Raw genomic sequence first — 17,677 nt, 5'->3', positions numbered from 1 at the left:
GATTAAAAGAATTATATTTTACTATCCACTTGCACTCTGTGGTATATTATAATTATATACGTGCATAATAACCCAATGTATTAAAATGTAACATTATTTTACCCTCTGAATGAACGCCATAGGAGAAAAAAAAAATCACAATGTTAGAATTGCTGTTTCTTCCCTCCCCAAAAAATATGAAATAAAAAAGTATTAAAAAATTTGTATTTACCAGAAAATGGTACAGTAAAAAAAACAAGCCCTCACGCCGCAATATCACAGGGTCAAAAAAATGCATGGGTCTCCGAATATGGTGAGACAAAATTATATATATTTTTTTACCAAATAGTTTTTTCTTTGTAAAACTAATACATTGTAAAAAAAAAAAAACAACTATATTAATTTGGTATTGCTGTAATCATAGTGACTTTCAGAAAAAGTTAACATGTGGTATTTACCGCATGCTAAACACTATAATAACAAAAAACAGTGGAAGAATTTCCAGTACATTGTATTATAATTTAAATGGGGACATTGAAAACTAGAACTCATCCTGCAGAAAACAAGCCCTCATACGGCTATGTCGATGAAAAAATAAAAAAGTTATGGCTTTTGGGAGGCAGGAAGGAAAAAACAAAAATTAAAAATCTAAAAATGGCTGTGTCGTGTCAATGGGTTAAGGCCCCATGCCCACTTCTGTTTTTTCCTTCAGGTTGCTAGCCGTTTTTTTGACGGCTAGCACCCTGACCCATTCATTTCAATGGGGCCATGCACACTTCAGTTTTTTTTAACGGGCCCGTTGTTCCGTTCTGGCAAAAGTAGAGCATGTCCTACTTTGGTCCGAGATTCCGTGACCGTGGGGCCCATACAAGTCAATGGGTCCGTCAAAAAAACTGAAGGCATGCAGAAGGCATCAGTGTGCTGTCAGTGTGTGACGGAGCCGTTGCCTAGCAACTGCTGAGCGGGCAGAAGTACACGGAGAGAGAGATATTGCACTGCACTAATCGGCAGCCCCTTCTCTCTATCCAGCACTGATAGAGAGAAGAGGCTGCTGATCAGTGCTGGATAGAGAGAAGGGGCAGCTCTTTCAGGCAGAGCATCCGCAACGGAACACAGCGATAGAAAGAAAAAGAAGTTTGGCCGTTGTCTTGGTGACGCGTACCTCTTTTAACATCCAGTCTGACTTCCCTGGATGACGCAGAAGTCCATGTGACCGCTGCAGCCTGTGATTGGCTGCAGCGGTTAGATGGGATGAAACGTTATCCCAGGAGGCCGGACTAGAGGAAGAAACGGAGTTCTGGTTAAGTATAAACTTATTTTTTTCTGAGTTGGGGTTTTTGAAGGAAACATTAGAAATCTATATTGTGAGCGCCGCGCATGGTACTCACTGTCCAGTGGTAGTCACTGTCCAGGGTGCTGAAAGAGTTACTGCCGATCAGTGTGGACCCTTCTCTCTATCCAGCACTGATCATAACCCTTTCAGCACCCTGGACAGTGACTACCGCTGGACAGTGAGTACCATGCGCGGCACACGGAGTACACACGGGAACCACACTGATCCAATCACGGACACACGGATCTGTGAAAACGGTGACAGAAGTGTGCATGAAGCCTAACTGTAATTTACTGGCATATATCTATATGCTAATACATTCGACTGTGTACTCATAGTACACAGGCAGTAAATATGTTCAGACAGCCCCGGGGTCTTTAATGGACCTGGGCTGTCTGCCGATAGTAAGGATTCCCTTTGATGCGATCAATCACTCTATCTCTTTGAATACTGCGTTCAGCGTGTAACACATGATTCAATGGGTTAACGGTGGAGATCAGAGGGTCCTATGATTTACACCATTAGAGTGGGGCTGTGACTGTGTATTAGAGGCGTTGCCCCTCTTCTGATCCACGGGCATACTTGCTATGCCCGCACAATCAGCAAAACTGCTCGTCCTAATGCGGGTCCTATAAGCCCGCTCCATACTCCCAATTAGCAGCTGTGACGTAGAGTTATGCCACATGTCGCCAAGGGTTAAAAAAAATTGAAATTGATAATCCCTTATAAAAGTAAGAGAGAAGTAAAATTTGTCTTAAAAAAGTAATGATATAAAAAAAATAACTTTATTACATATAAGCACCAACACTTTAAATAATCTACACATATGTCCTATCATCACGATCGTAACAACCTGTACAATAAATTTATAGCAAAAAAATTAAGTAAATAAATACTTAGGCGGAATTGTTTTTTGTTCTGCGTTTTTGCCAAAATAAAAATTGATGTATAATTTAAGTGCTATTGTACCAAAAAATACATAAAGTACAACTTGTCCCGCAGAAGAAAAAAAAATGTCAAACGGCTACGTCAAACAGAAAATGACAAAGTTATGGAAAGGGGAGAGGAAAAATAAAAAACTATTCTGGTCCTCTAATCCAAAATTGTCCCGGTCCTCAAGGGGTTAAAATTCTCCATTGTGCCTTGATTGTGTTCATATCGGTTTAAAAAAAAAAAATGAATACAGTTGGTAGATTGACAATTGGCTTCCTAATAGGGCCAGAAGGGATATGTGTATCACATATAAAGATGAGAAGAAATCTATGAGACCAAATGCTGTGCCTTGCAGGAGAGAGGGGGAAAGGGAGCATGCTAGGTTATTAGCAAATAGAGAAATAATGAGGGACAGACTGGAATTTCACACATTGAACAGTCCATTTTTATTTTAAAGAAAATAAATGTAGTAAAATACTTTAGTATTGGTTGCACAGCACAGCATGGTGTGAATGTAAAGATATGCTTAATGGTAATTAAAAAATATAATCATGATAAAAATGTGCTCCAATGTTACAGAAATACAGTAGTTTCATTGACTGAAAACTAGAGGATTTCAAACTATAAACGGCTTTTTCTATTCCTCGTACCCCTTCACACATAATTAGTAGAATTTCGGTGGCCCATTGAGTTCACTAGACAACCAATCTGTATCCAGTCCCCATAGACATCAATAGGTGCTGCATATGGTTTTCCTACTCATGTCTATGTTGTTCAGTAGAAAATTTTCACCTTTTATCAAAATTCTGTGCAGATTAATTTCTTAATATATCCTTAATTCTGTCAGAGCTCTGTTTTTTTCTGATAGAGAACTTTAAGCTGCACACATATGGATTGAGAAGATACCATGCTGGCTGTCTACAGCTGCCACTAGGAGAGCATAGGAGCTTTACACATACTGTTTTATTATTGAGTTCAATGTATGACCGCATGCGGTAAACACCCTCTAGTGGTGACTGCTGGCAGCCAATATCTTATTGTTTAAATGCATGTCTGTGGGACTCTGTATTAGGAAAAACAGAGCTCTGACAGATGAACCTGTTAATACTGTATATAAAAAAAAAAATAAAGCCGGACAATTATTTTAAATTCAGTTGTTTGTGCTGCAGACCTCTTTTACCTCCAAATTCACTAACAGAAAGTTATGATTGTTTGCCATTTTACGGATATAGTGGAGTGGCAGCCGGGTCATGATCCGTGTTTCTACAAGCCTGCTAACCCACCTAGCTCTTGCCACTCCTTCATCCCCCCCCTGTTAGTGCACCCCTATACACTGCATGAATTAGTGCTGAGGCTGCTGTGATCACAGGGGCTTTTTTTTTTTTTAACTAGCAGGGCTCTACAGACAGACAGAGTAATGATGTCTGTTTGGGTAAGATATTAGTTATTCTAGCTAGTTCTTTATCTCTCTAATTCTCTCTCACTCAGTTAGGGTCCTATTACACGACCCGATATGAGCCATGTAAGCAAGCGCCGATCACCGAGGCAGCTCATTGATCGGCGCTCGTTTGCTCCTTTCTCAAGGAGCAATGCTTGGTTATGTATGTTACTCCGATCGCTTGTGCCCATACATTCCCATCATGTCGGCAGCACATGTCCCTGTTTACACAGGGAGATATGCTGCCGACAACGATATTTCTTGCTGCATTAATGATACGATCAGCTGATGAATGAGCATTTGCTCGTTCATCGGCTGATCGTTGCTCTGTTTACACAGGGCAATGATCGGGAACGAGAGTTCATACGAAGGCTCGTTTACCCAATAATTTGTCGGTGTAAAAGGGCCTGTACTCTTTTAAATCCGCAGTGAAGAAGTAAAAATCTGCATAAAAGTCTCCTCATACTCTGCTCTATACTGAAATGAATGTAGTGTGTAGTATGTAGTGTAAGTAAATTAACTTACCAAATGGCATAAAACACTCATTTAGAAACTTCCGTTTACAGGATTTAAAGTAGATCACTGGGGGCTCCCTCTACAGGCTATAATGTTTCACTGTGTTCTGCACGACACTTCTATTTAAAAGGCACTAGCATAACAAAAAAATATATATGTCCTCACTCAGAATTTACTGACCGGATATTATTTTTTAGGTTGCCGAGTGAATGATTCACATACATTATAATATTTGTTAAAGGGGTTTTTCCACAAAGGACGTTTTTACCAGTCCCCATTCCTTCTCACTCCACAACCACGGTGAGGATGAAATTGAATGGCGCAGCAGTCGAGCACGCTTGCTGCAACTCCATTCCAAGTCTATGGGGCTGACAAAACCGCTTAGCGCTGTGCTCGGCTTTCTCCATTAGTCCCATAGACTTTGAATGGAGTGGCAGCACGTATTCTTGAATGCTGCTCGAGGATTTGGGACCCCCATTCTAGAGATCGTGCGGCCCCCAGCGATCATACATTTATCACCTTTCCTGTGGTTAGGTGATGAGTATCCGTAGTGGGAAAACCACTTTAAGAAAAGCTTTACTGCTCGTATGGTTTGTGTACCAGATTCATTTTTCAATCATTTACCGTTGAACAGCACTGAAGTGAACTTTCCTGGTAGAATGGATCATTTTACAGTAATGCTTCATGTGTAAGAAAAATCAAGTTCTGACTTTGGATGTCCTTTAAATGTTTCATCAAAATGTCAGGGACTCATAAAAACTGCAGCTTGTGCCTAAAAAATACATGTTATATAAATAGTTTTACTTCTTTAAACGCTTGACTAAAGAAACACGTCTATTTTATCTTCTGGTAACCAGTAATATGCATACTATATTATTGAAAGCCCATAGAGACTGTACAAGTTCTCAGAAATATCGAAGACTGTTCAGGCTGTATAATTGTTATGTGAAGCAAATGAAATATTGCTTGGAGAAGAGACCACAGCCATGTTCTGTGCCATGTTCCATCAAATTATGGGCCATTTTCTATGTACTTTGATATATGGCAACATTAGTCACTTGTAATGGAAAAACCTGCGTCGTGCTTTGGGTTGTCTGTGAGATTGGCTATGATCAGGCCTCCATTTATTCTCTATGGTCAAGTGATAGCAGACATGACTTGGTTCATTTAATACACATAGAAAGCATGGCTAGGTGATAGGGATACGCTGCCTAGTAGCAGTTTTCAGGCAGCACATCTCTAGCGACCAGTCTCGGATTACACTTCGTCCCAGACATAATTGGCACTGAGCGCGAGGCAAGGAGGTTCTTCACTGCTCAGACCCTGCTTTTCTCCGTTTCCTACTACCTATTGAAATAATAGCTAGGCCCTCCTTAACCCAGGTAAAAGATTCAGTTCCTTGCCCTAGCCCTGTATTTAAACAGCCTGACTAAAGCAGAGCGGCCTGTAGGTGCCTCCCAGCAGCTTCCTCCCCTTACCTCAGCTCTGCCCCTCATGCTTCAGATTTGTCAGAAAGAACGTGCATTGTGAAAAAAAACAAAACAGAACTGTTAAGGGTAATTTCACACACCGTTTTATGTGCTGATTGTGACGTGGAAACTGCGTCAGAACCTGCGCCAAAAAATTGCCCAAATCATCCCCCATTGATTGCGATAGGAGGAAGAGGCGTTTTTTCTTCCAGGGGCATATTTTGGCCGCTCGTGGACAAATAAAGTGGCAAACTCTTTATTTGAGTTGTTTCCCCCTCTGACCTCACATTGAAAACAATGTGTGTGGGGTTTTTTGCCTGCGGTCCTTGCAATAGATCAACGGCAGCAAGCAAAAAAAACGCAGTGAAAGAGAAAAAAAATTTTTATGCCTGCAAAATACTCTGTAAACTAGGCCTTAGGCTCTGTTCACACAGAGTTTTTTGCCTCGGAAACTGGGTCGGAAACTGCGGAAAAAAACAACCAAAATCGCCTCCCATTTATTTCAATTCGAGGCGGAGGCGTTTTTTCCCCGCGAGTAGAAAAAACTCTCACAGGAAAAAGAAGTGACGTGCCCTTTCTTTGGGCATTTCCGTCTCTGACCTCCCATTGACATCAACGGGAGGCAGATTAAGCGTTTTTTTTTTGCCCACGGCGCTCAATGGCCGTGACTGAAAAGCACAGCGAAAAATTTGACAAAGAGAGTGTAGGCAGGTCAAAATCTGGAATTTTGAGTCATATTTTTCTGCCTTCAAAAAAAACTCCATGTGAACAGGGCCTTACTGTTCTCTCCTGGAACCGATCATCCTCCCCAAATACTAATCCTTAGGCCTAATTCACACGAGTGTGTTTGGGCTGTATGTCGGCCGCATTTCCCGGACCATACACATTGCAGGGAGCCGGGCTCCCTAGCATCATTGTTATCTATGACGCTAGGTGGCACTGCCTCTCCGCGGAACTACTGTCCCGTACTGAAAACATGATTACAGCATGGGACCGTTTTCCCGCAGCGAGGCAGGGACATACAGACCATATATCACGGACCAAACACGCTCGTGTGAATTAGTTGAAGTACAAATTGCATCCATTCATTTTTTTTTTACTACTTAAAATACTTAATAGCTCTAATGAATTTGAAAATCGTAGGGAAAAGAAATGAAGGTATATTTAAAAAGAATATATATATATATATATATATATATATATACACATATATCTCTGTCTTATCTATTTTGTGTTCTTCTATTATTACTATTTTGGAAAAGAATGCACTGTATAATATTCTAAACCGGAAAAGGACAATACTTGGCGGATAAGTTTAATGGATACTGCTGTCACATTCCATGGTAATAAATGCCTATTATGTAGAAATGATGTACATTTCCTGTGACTGAAACACAGCACTTAATCCAACACTTTTCACAATAACCGCAGATTAGAGCCAAACTCCTGCGGTCTCTGAATTAGAGAGCAAGAGGCTTACCGTGTACGTAATGAAAGTAACGTCTAATGCACCCTTATGGGAATAGAAAATGTAGGTAAAAAGAAAAGGTAAATTCGGAAACCAGGGAAGAAACGTGTTCTGCTGGTATTTTTTCTTGGATTTTAAATGAGGTATAGCAAATGGAATTAATTAAGCTGAACTGACAAATGGAATGGATTAGTATGAACACAACCTAAGTGATAAAGAATATTGACTTCAGAGGTGTAGAGAAACCGGCTCCAAGTGCTTGGTAGAAAGGAAAAATGGTAAATGGACCCTGATTACTTTTCTCCTGTGTCATTGGGTCAGAATTGAGGGTAGCCGTCCCTGCTTTATAAAGCGCGGGGTAGTCTCCGCATTCATCCAGATGTAGCAGGAGAAGGCCAGCTCTGAAATGTAATAGGCCATAATAGACACATTCATGCTGTTTATTCCGATTCCATAGTGTTGGTCAGCTTTGTAGATGTTCCTTGTGTTATACTTTATTACTGTGCTATTTCTTTGCTGCAGGTGAGAAGTTCCTAAACTGTGGTACATATGAGATGATTATCAAACGTAAAGTTTACTAAACCATTGGGTTTCATTAAATCTTTGTGCAGGATCTTGGGAGATCCCGCTGACAATCTAATGTTTTTAGGGGCAGATCGTCTCCTGACGTTTGCTGTGGGGGAAACAAGGATTGGCCAAAGTTATTGGCCATGTCTTATGCCCCTGCGGTTATGCATGCTGGGCATCATGTTTATGGCCAGCATAATCGGCCCTTCAACAGATATACAACACAGGCTTGTTTTAGAACAACCGGTGACCTAAAAAGAACATGTGTAGCAAATAATGAGAACGATACCAAAGAATAATGACAATGGAAGGCTTCGGTATATATGTCAGCCAAAATGCGTCTGTTTTTTTTGCTGCGATTCGCAGCAAAGCTGCAACATGTGCCTACCCAACCCAGCCTAACTATTATGTAACTTTTACTCATCTGATTCAAATCTATTCACTAAAGACTGAAAAAGCGCACACTTTTCAGGATGATGACTTCGCGTAAACCTACGAACTTGGCAGAGCCGTATGCATGGGGCTTATATGGCAGTATACAGATTCCCTTTAGCTCCATTCACGGAGCTGTAGCCATTATATGTGTCGTCAAATGGCGCCTCTGTATTACGGAGATAGCAATGCTTCTAGGGGAGAATACTTCTGTAAAACTATATCCTATGGAGCATGCCACAATTCGGCTGTATGAATAGCTGTCCTATTATGACTCTATACAACTCACAGCTTTATGGAGGCCTTAGGGAAATATACAGAACTTATAGGACAGGTATATCATTAGTTAATAAGTTTACCGCTCCCCACCTCAGCAGTAATAAATGTGGTTGTCTGTCTTCAGGGTATTTTAGCATTTCAGCAGTATCCTCATTCTTCAGTGAGTTTCAGTTTCTACAGTGATACAAGTTCGTTCATAGAATGCAATAACTATATATCTCATGATCAATGATTATTGCATATTATTAAGTAGTAACATTTTAGCTGTCAACTTTTAAGGCTAGGTTCGGTTCACACACCACCTAAAATATACTCTATGGAAGAAGTCTTAAAACTTGCACCAACAACTGCTGTCAAATTTGCAACAGAGTATGAACTTGATATTCTGCAGCATGGGTTGAATACGGATATGTGGATTTTGTACGCTGTTTATTTTGTTAAAACCCATTTCACTTACATTGTACTGTATGTACTTCATTGCAGAAATTTTCTGCAGACGTCAACAAATATGCTATGAGTGAGCCCAGCCTGAAGGCTATGCTAAACAGGGTGGTCTGTTTTAGAGAAACAAGTTTGGGTTAGTTCACACATAACGGATTCCCTGCAGATTTTTTTTGCAGACATTTGCAGCAGCGCATCTGCATCAAACAATTTTGATTTTGTTATGGATTTACCTTTTGTGGATTTTAACAGCTGATCATTTACAATAAAAGCAGGATACTCACTCACCTTACCAGTCCCCTGGCACTCTCGTGGTGACCCTTTCCTGGTTCCCCGCCAAACTCTATTCAGCTGGGTCCAGTCTTGACGTGCCGACATGTGACTGGCTGCCTGTCGAGGCGACATTGCTGCAGCCCGGTGAGCATAGTCTAGTAGGAGACCAGGGAAGTTCCAGGAGACTAGTTTGGCGAGTATAGGGTTTTATTTGTTTTCTTTCTCCATGATTATCCACACCTGTGGAATTTGCTTCAGATCCGCTTGAAATCCGTAACAAAATCCCCAACACTAGGATTTGTTGGATACTTTTCTGCTACTGATTTCTGCTGCGGATTTTCAGAGCACAAAAAATGGTCTTTCCCTAGTTAAAATCTGATTTTGTTAACCAAAACTCAACCTACATCTAGTACACGTCGCCTGTGTATAGAAATATTATATGTTTAAGTAGGTGCTGTGTAATGCATTTTGCGAAGTAAAAGTAACTATTATTATTCCATTCCCCCATTGATAGTAGCTGATCTGGGTTGACGTTTATGTGAACCTGCCTGATTGATTTATTTAGCCCTTAACGTAGATTAAAGTGTGATTGCTGCCAGTCATTAGAATTCACTCAAATGACAGCTTGTCAAATAGTAACATATTTTGGCACTTCCAAACAAAATAATTAGGATTCTTGTTCCTAGTGCAAGGTCCATTGATCTAAATTTTCTGCACAAATTATGTAAATAAATATCCTTAAAGGGATATTCCAGCCAAAAATATACATCACCTATCCACTGGATAAGTGGAAAATGTTAGATCGGTGTAATCTGACCGCTCGGACTCCCACCAATCGCTAAAACAGGGGACCCCGGTCTCCTAATGCCCCCCAACCGCATGACTGCTGCAAGGATGAGTTTGAATGGTGCGGTGGTCGTGAATGCATTCTGCAGCTCCATGCAAACTATATGGCACTGATAGAAACAACCGAGCTTCACTCAATTCAGACTCCTCTTAGCCACAGCCGTGCAGATGGGTGGATCAGGGTACCCCATTCTAGCAATCTATTGGGGTCCTAGCAGTCAAACCCCTATCGATCTAACATTTATCCCCTGTCCAGTGTATGTGTGATAAATGGCTCTGGCTGGAATACCTCTTAAAATGTGCTTACATGGTGCCAGTTAAGAAGTACAGACTTACATATGGAAACAGGCTTTTTGTAATATTCATCAACCTAAAACAGAACTTACAGGGACTGTCTCATGTATTACATTTTAGTATCATTAATTAGATTTAAAGGGTTATTCACAATTCTGAAAAAAAATTGGGTCCTCGAAAAAAAATTATTATAAAAGAAACCTGACTGAGTTAATGTGGTTTTCTTGGGATACATTCCCCTTAATACATCATACATGTTCATTAATGAAGAGATACCCAAAATCTCACAACACCCTCAGGAAGTAACCCTTTCTGCTTTGTTTGTATGTTCTACTCTGTGCTATATCAGTTTTTTACAGAAAGCTGTCTGAACTGTGGGGCACATTTACTATCTTTCCTATCCAGATTGAGGTTTTTCTATCGAAGTTATTATCTTACACCTGTTTGAAAAAAAAAATTGGGACGTGGTACTGACGCAGCTTTGTTATGATCCACCCTACTGCGTATTGTGTACATGGCCCAGCAATGGAGCAGGTGACATTACTTTGTGTCTACTAGTTTGGCCGTCTACAGAAGAGTTTTGTAGCTAGTAAACACAGAATTAAGCATTGAATTACTTTCAAAGTCTAGTCTTTGGAGAATTTGGTAGGAGCCTGTCCCAGCCCCAGTTCTATGTTTACAGCTTTATACAGCCAGTAATAGAGTGAAAGAAGGAGCTATAAAATGTGCTGAAAAGTATAAACCTGAGACCGTGTTGAAAGTATAACCGGAGTAAAAGTAAAACACGAAGTGTTGTTTTAAACATCCTTAGCGCCTAAACAATGATTTTATTGCAATATAATGGCTTGTACATAATGTTTCTTTCTATGTGTTCCTTTCATTTCCATGGATTTTGAGTACAGCATTTTCCGTAGATCTAAGAGAATAATGATGCATAATTTTACTCAGTGAGCATACGGCCTAAGAATCCAAAACAGTCTAAAAACTTGATGCACAAAGCTAAACCTCTTTTTTTTACACCTCATTAAACCAAACTGCAGTGCAAATTAAACCATTGTTTACATCATTAAAACAAACCTCACTTTAAACCTTACTTTGAAAGTGTTTTGTTTTTTCTGCAATAGTTGAAATCTGTGGCTTCATTTTCCCAGTACACTTGTGTTTGGGCCAGTTTGTATTTTGGATGTTCCGTTTACATATGTGTGGTTAAGTTGCATAGACTAAGTGTATATGATTAGACAACACAAACGCGAACCATGAGGGAACATAGCCCCTAGAAAAATCATGAGCAAAAATGTATGCAAAAGTAGAAAATCTTTATTAGATATGATATACAATGACATAATACGGAATAGAAAAGGATGGACCATACACGTAGATAAAGACAATAGGGTCAGATGTAAAAGACCAGTGACAAACAGAAACAACCAGCCGTCAGTGGCCAGAAACCACTCATGACCCACAGCGAAGAAAGTAGATAATTGGTACGTGCTAGAATACTATGCCCACATGTAAATGGTAGCTAATGGTACAATGCCCACATATGAATGAAGTGCTACCTAAATACAATACACAGTAAATAGTGTAAGATGTCCTGACAAAGGATGCAGGCAAAAAAGCCAAGAAGGTAAACTGAAGTGATTGTCAGAAGGAATCAATTGTACAAAGATAAAGGTAAGCACATACCCTGAGACATAGTGGGGAGTGGAAACGGCAATCTCAGGACTGGATCAAAAAAGCGCGTTTCGCCATACAGACCGGCCGCGCCGCATGATGACCTCAGACCTCATCATCATGAGGCGCCCAGTCATTTTGACGTGTGGCGCGTCCTGTGATGGGTATGTCTCTCGGCGGGCATGTCGAGCGCAGATTTGTGCTCACCACAGGTGAGAATAACCATTTATTTCCCTATATATACAACCTCAAATTTTATTATATGTAGCCTCCTGACGAAGCTGGTCTGTAGGGCGAAACGCGCGTTGAGGCGCTTTTTTCATCCAGTCCTGAGTTTGCCGTTTCCACTCCCCACTATGTCTCGGGGTATGTGCTTACCTTTATCTTTGTACAATTGATTCCTTCTGACGATCACTTCAGTTTACCTTCTTGGCTTTTTTGCCTGCATACTTTGTCAGGACATCTTACACTATTTACTGTGTATTGTATTTAGGTAGCACTTCATTCATATGTGGGCATTGTACCATTAGCTACCATTTACATGTGGGCATAGTATTCTAGCATGTATCATTTATCTATTTTCTTCACTGTGGGTCATATGAGTGGTTTCTGGCCACTGACGCTTGGTTGTTTGTTTGTCACTGGTCTTTTACATCTGACCCTATTGTCTTTATATCTGTGTATGGTCCATCCTTTTTATTCCGTATTATGTCATTGTATATCATATCTAATAAAGATTTTCTACTTTTGCTCATTATTTTTCTAGGGGCTATGTTCCCTCATGGTTCGCGATACACATATGTAAACGGAACGTCCAAAATACAAACTGGCCCAAATACAAGTTTTTGTGTACTGTGTAAATGAAGCCACAGATTTCAACTATTGTAGAAAAAAACTTTTGCATACATTTTTGCTCATTATTTTTCCAGGGGCTATGTTCCCTCATGGTTCGCGTTTAGGTTGTATACTTGTATAATAGGGACCCCTGTTTGCGCCATTGGTTTGGTTAGAGGTTTATGTAGGTTGTTCGTTTAAGTGTATATGATTCCCAACACTGGAGATACAGTATCTATACCACATAAGACAATATTTGTAGCACCTGTTTAATTCATAGACACTATGAAAATGCATCCAGATCAAACAAGCAAGGATATACTGTAAGACACATAGTCAGACCAAGCGGCTAGTGTGAAAACCAAGAGTGGAAAAGCCATAGATTAGAAGCCACAGTAAATATTGGGTGAAACAGATTCCTCCTCAGACTCCACATTGCTTGAGGACCATGATCATACAAACTAGTAGCATGCCCTCCTATTGAGATTGGGTCAGGGTTACACGGACCAAGAATCAAAGAACATGTTATTTCTGGTCCTTCAATGTATGCTGTTCTAGACTTGTGCTGTGATAACTTTCAGCTACACATTACTGATTTCTCTGCCACACAAATATACACAAAAAGCTAATAATAAATGCAGTAAGTACATTGTGGCTTATTTTTACTACTATATTAGCTGGACTGTACTCACCAGCTTATTCATTGTTTCTTCTACTCAATCAGCCTAATATATGTTGTGATAGATAGAGAGCTAGATTGAGAGATACATGAATATTAGAGTAATGGATGTAAGATAGATTGATAAAAATGAATAAAGGAAAGCAGACCAGGACCAAATGTTAATAGTCAATGGCGGGTGCAGAGCCCTCGACTTGTAGCCTGCAAGCATTAGGTATACAATGATAAGAAAATAGGCAGATATTTATGAGAGCTAAAGAGCTAGATAGATAGCTAGAGAGGTAGATGGCTGGAGAGGTAGATGGCTGGAGAGGTAGATGGCTGGAGAGGTAGATGGCTGGAGAGGTAGATGGCTGGAGAGGTAGATGGCTGGAGAGGTAGATGGCTGGAGAGGTAGATGGCTGGAGAGGTAGATGGCTGGAGAGGTAGATGGCTGGAGAGGTAGATGGCTAGATAGACAAATACATAGATAGATATGAGAGATAGAAGGATGGATAAATAAATACATAGATATGAGAAATGTAGATAGATAAAAGTGATTGATCAAAGTGATTGAAGATATAGATGAGAGAGCTAGATCAACAGATAAATAAATTAGATAGATATAAGATTAGATCGATAAAAAGTTAGAAATATGAGATTAGATAGTTATGAGATTAGATAGATTATGCGACTAGATAGATATGATATTAGATAGATAGATATATAGATAGATATGAGATGGATAGATGGATGGAGAGCTAGATCACAGATAGATAGATAGATAGATAGATAGATAGATAGATAGATAGATATGAGAGAGATAGATATGAGAGAGATAGATATGAGAGCTAGATCATAGATAGAGATAGATATATATGATATTAGATAGATGGATAGATATGATTAGATAGATATGAGATTATATAGATGGATAGATATGATTAGATAGATATGAGGTTATATGGATAGATAATTTTACCTGATCCTTGTACAAGCTGATAAAATTATTACATTAAGTGGCCAAAGTAGTTCCATGATGATTCTCTTTGAATGCTTGTGTTTCATTGCTGAATGGAAGCTTATCTGGTTGCTATGTGTAACATAGTCCCTTTTTCCACTGAGACCCTGAAACAAAGAAAATTTGTGACAACACCTATAAATTATTTATAGAGCACGGGAACTGTATGGCTGGTTGAAGCTTTCCATAGCGAAAGATGGGGGGGGGGCATCAGTTTTCGCTATGGAAAGCTTCAACCAGCCATACAGTTCCTCACCAGTGGCTGCTCAGGGGAAATGTAGTATTACATGCCAGCCTTTCAAATGAATGGATGAACATGTAATACATGGACTAAGCTGAGTGAAAAGTAATATGGCCAGGCATTAGGGGAGAAGAAGAAGAAAGAAAATGGTCATAACTGCACATTGGCTGCATTAAATTTACACAACTTAACAGAAAAAGGCGATTCCAGGACTTAATGTTACTCTTCCCAGGTTATGTGATGGATTTTCATTTCTTTGTTCAACAAGGTTTTCCTTACTTTTGCAACAGCATGTTGTTCATTAATAGAATGGCAGACATAAGAAACCCTGAGATTTAGTATCAGCCATTTTCTGCGGCTTTTATCTGTTGCCTTAAAAAAAAATACAGAATCTATGTAACATACATAAATAAATGAGAAATGTCAGCCATCTTTCTTGTGAAATGTAATAAACTGATGTGCTAGTCAACATGACTACTGGCAGCAGCTTTTCTGCTCATTAATAAGAAGCATGGAGAGCCTGCAGTGTCACCCACTAAAGATGGCACCTGTTGCTAGGCAACACCAGAACCGATTCAAGCACGGCCTAGTCAGCATATAAAAAATATGTTCATTTGGAGACCATGCATATACTAGAGTTTCCCTGAAACAAAGTAACACAAACAGAAAAGATGTAAATGTATTTACATGCTCCAGCTCAACGCTTGTCATTCTCACTGTCAAATATGGGACTAAACTGTGAAGAACTCATTATTCAAGTCAAACACATGCAAAATAATGTCCCTCAACGTGAACATACGGTATGTGCAGTGATATAAGGGCCTGTGCACATCAGCGTTGCCCTTCCGTTGAGGGGTTCCGCCGGAGGTTTGCGTCAGGTTAATCCCTCAACGGAAAGGCAAACGGAAAACTTAGCTTCCGTTCTCAATGGTGACTGAACGTTTAATTGTTTCCGTTGGTCACCGTTGTGACAGGGTTCCATTGCTTTGACGGAATAAGTTGCGCACACGAGACACGTGAGAATCCTTGTATTCTCTTCTTCTTACTGTTCAGACATTAATTCTGCTTGTTTTGTATAACATACACAATGTTCATTTTTCATCTCTTTCATTTTAGTTGTAGATGACATCGCGTACTGCTCAGGTAATGACTCAGCCGCACTGTTCTCATCTCCCTTAATATTTCTGTGTTTTGTTTTCTTTCTGAAGGTAATGGTTTTTGTTCATGCCAGAAATTCCACAGTGCGGACAGCAATGGCCTTGAGGGAGCTAGCAAAAAACAATGGCCACATTTCATATTTTTTGCCAAAACAGGGACCGGATTATGGTCACGCTGAAAAACAGGTAAGCGCTGAACTGTCCACCTTTACCTTGTTCTTGAACTTGTCAGACCTGCAAAATGTGCTCCCTAGATAAAACGTGTTTGTGGATCAGATTAACTCTTTGCAGCTCTTGAGAAACGTGGGACAAATGTGCTCTAGTTCTTGATTTTTTTTTTTTAATTTGCTGCTCGTTTGTAGAGTTGAATGTGTTTTCGTTTGAGAGGTTGCAATTAGCATGGGGCTTCATGCCCTACTTAGTGCCACTTGTATCTCCAGCCTGATTAAAGATTGAGTATATTTCCTTATCTCTCCTGCCAGTTTAGCCATATAAGCATGTTAATGTAAAATTATATATTTAGCAGAATTAATTTAACTCTTTCAGCACAGCCTTGCCACGGTTATACTGCTAAATATGAGTTGATTTTGTTGCCAAGACTGAGTTCCTACATTTTATTAAGACATACTCTTAAGTGGGTATTTGTTCTCTAGGTAAGCCCAATTTAAGACTGATCTCTTCTATTATTGCAGTTCTGCAGTACGGCCGCTGTGCAATGTACGGAGCCTTCTGCTTCCGGCACCGAACCCTGCATACCGGGTGTAACATCTGGTGCCCGGAGGCAGCCGGAGCAGCTAATCGGTGCAGGGTTCGGTTGTCGTCCCCACACCGATCATATACTGATGAAAAACGATCCCGTGGCCAGACAACCCCTTTAAGCGCATGCTAACACGCAGCAGATTTGTTGCTGAAATTTCTGTGACTGAGTATTTGTTTCTAAGGAAAGAGATGTAATGAACCAGCACCGCTTGATCAGATAAAAACAAAGGGGTGCTGCAAAAGTGCTAAACACAACCAGTACCATATCCAAAGAACACATTAGATGAATGTGCACACCCAAAAGAAATGATAATGTCTGCAGTTCGCACATGGATTTCTTCAAGCCTTGTCTATATGAATGGGACTGTCGCAAATTTCTGCAACAAATCTGCTGCATGTGAACATACCCTGAGGCTACCTGCACACGTTGCGTATTTTGCTGCGGATAATACGCATCAAAACCGCAAGAAGTTTGCAGGTAAAAACTGCATCTAATCGCAAGTTTTTCAGTGCGGTTTTTAAGACTTGATGCGTAAATCGGTGCCTTTCATGCTGCGGGTTTTGGTGCGTTTGTCCTTAGAACTAGGCAGATACAATTCGGAAGCGGAAACACCAGATAAATTGACATGCTGCAGATTTTAAAATATGCACTGGAGGTCAATTTACGTGGCGAAAATAATCGCAGAATGTACATGAAATTTCCTGAAATCGTATTTACTTTGCTGGTACTGTATTACGCTGCGGATTTGCTGCATGCAAATACGCACGGCAAAACAGAACGTAGTACGCATTGTTTGCAATGAGCCTAGATATGATTACAGGCACACCAGAATGCAGAATTTACAGCAGTTTGTATTCTGTCAGTGGTCTGCTTAATGAGACTACAGTACCTCAATGCCCTTCAGTACACCACAGTTACTGTCAGCACCACAATGAATGTATAATAAGGCTACATGCATACGACCGTAAAAATTATTGTTACGGTCCACAATTACGGACCCATTCAGTTCTATTGGCCGCAGACATCTTTCCGTATCGCTACGGATGGGTGTCCGTGCCGTAGAA

General features: G+C 40.1%; 1 protein-coding gene across 4 annotated transcripts in view; it reads left to right on the top strand.

The window, feature by feature from the left end:
• Positions 1 to 17,677, top strand: part of ASCC3 (activating signal cointegrator 1 complex subunit 3) — a 630,293-nt gene that overhangs the window by 330,434 nt on the left and 282,182 nt on the right. For all 4 annotated transcript variants that reach the window (XM_075862208.1, XM_075862206.1, XM_075862205.1 and 1 more), the window contains one exon: positions 15,905 to 16,039. In XM_075862208.1, the coding sequence (XP_075718323.1) occupies positions 15,905 to 16,039 (135 nt within the window). The remainder of the gene's footprint in view (positions 1 to 15,904; positions 16,040 to 17,677) is intronic.

Source organism: Rhinoderma darwinii, chromosome 4, assembly GCF_050947455.1.
Source record: "Rhinoderma darwinii isolate aRhiDar2 chromosome 4, aRhiDar2.hap1, whole genome shotgun sequence".
NCBI classification, from domain to species: Eukaryota; Metazoa; Chordata; class Amphibia; order Anura; family Rhinodermatidae; genus Rhinoderma; species Rhinoderma darwinii.
This window is presented reverse-complemented; position numbering and strand designations above follow the sequence as displayed.